This window comes from Condylura cristata, unplaced genomic scaffold (assembly GCF_000260355.1).
Source record: "Condylura cristata isolate star-nosed mole 26May11 unplaced genomic scaffold, ConCri1.0 scaffold00062, whole genome shotgun sequence".
In the NCBI taxonomy this organism is placed as follows: domain Eukaryota; kingdom Metazoa; phylum Chordata; class Mammalia; order Eulipotyphla; family Talpidae; genus Condylura; species Condylura cristata.
Genome location: NW_004567163.1, coordinates 492,401 through 493,529, shown reverse-complemented (window position 1 = coordinate 493,529; position 1,129 = coordinate 492,401). Strand labels below are relative to the sequence as shown.

At 72.9% G+C, this 1,129-nt stretch overlaps 1 protein-coding gene across 1 annotated transcript in view; it reads left to right on the top strand.

Moving 5' to 3' along the window:
* LOC101636722 (annexin A6-like) overlaps window positions 1-1,129 on the top strand; it is a 13,563-nt gene that overhangs the window by 3,918 nt on the left and 8,516 nt on the right. The window contains exon 7 of the mRNA XM_012734629.1: window positions 262-823. Coding sequence (XP_012590083.1) covers window positions 262-823 — 562 coding nt within the window. The remainder of the gene's footprint in view (window positions 1-261; window positions 824-1,129) is intronic.

Below are 1,129 nucleotides of genomic sequence, written 5' to 3'. Positions count from 1 at the left end.
TCCAGGGCCAGAGCCGGGGCGGGGGTGCTCACTGAGAACGGGGGCCGGGCGCCTCTGGACAGCGTGCAGCCTCTGGCCTAGGGGCCAGCCCGGGGCCAGCGTGGTGAGTGACGGCCGGGGCAGGTGGGCCTGGGCCAGAGCTCCGCTCCGCCCCTGGCCTGCCTCCGCTGGGCTTCTCTCTGCTGCCCCGCCCTGCCCTGCCCTCCGAGGCCGCTTGCTGGGGGCTCCAGGCAGGCCCCCTCGCATGCTGCTCTCCGCCAGGCCCGGCGCCGCCCGCTGAGTGCCCCTGCTTCTTGCAGTTGAAGGGCACCGTGCGTGCTGCCGAGGACTTCAGCCCCGACGCAGACGCCAAGGCCCTGCGGAAAGCCATGAAGGGCCTAGGTGAGGCCGGGGCGCAGCCTCGGGCAGGGGCTCCCCTGGCTCAGGGAGTTGGGCGGGGCCGTGGGCCTAGGGGTGCGGCCTGGCAGACGGGGCCACCGGTCCAGACCCCTCAGCGTGCCGAGCGGAGAGGCCCTGGCGGCCGGGCGTGTCCTGCCGGCTCGGCCACCGGCCGCTGGGTGCCCTCAACCGGCCGCGTCTCGGCCTGTCTCTGTCACCCCCAGGCAGGGAGAGCCGCTCTGCCGGGGACTCCCCTCGGGCCGGGGGAACACACTCGTGGCCCCCAGCCGTGGAGTCCGCCCCAGGAGCCCGGGTGCTGCCCAGGGCCTGGCCCCACCAGCCACGTGGAGCGACGTTCCTGTGGGCGGGGCGGGGCGGGACAGGCGGAGGCCGCATGGCAGGGCCTTCCCGGCCTGGTGGCGGCGCCTTCCTGTGCGTGCGCACCGTGAGGGCCTGTGCGGGTGTCCCGTGCCCTGCGTGTGTCCACGTGGGCACACACACCTGTGCTGGCCGGTGCTGCCCTGGGCACCTGCGTGTTAGTGTGTTGCCGCGTGTGCACGTGTGCTACTGTGCGTTGCCCTGTGCGCTGCCATGTGTGGGTACTGTCGCGAGTTGTGTTGCCATGTAGTTGATGTGTGCTGTCGTGTGTGCACGTGTCGTGTGTGTGACCATGTGCGACCGTGTGCGTGACCGTGCGCCCCGCCGTGTGTGACCGTGTGCGTGACCGTGGCACGTGCGCCCGTGTGTGACC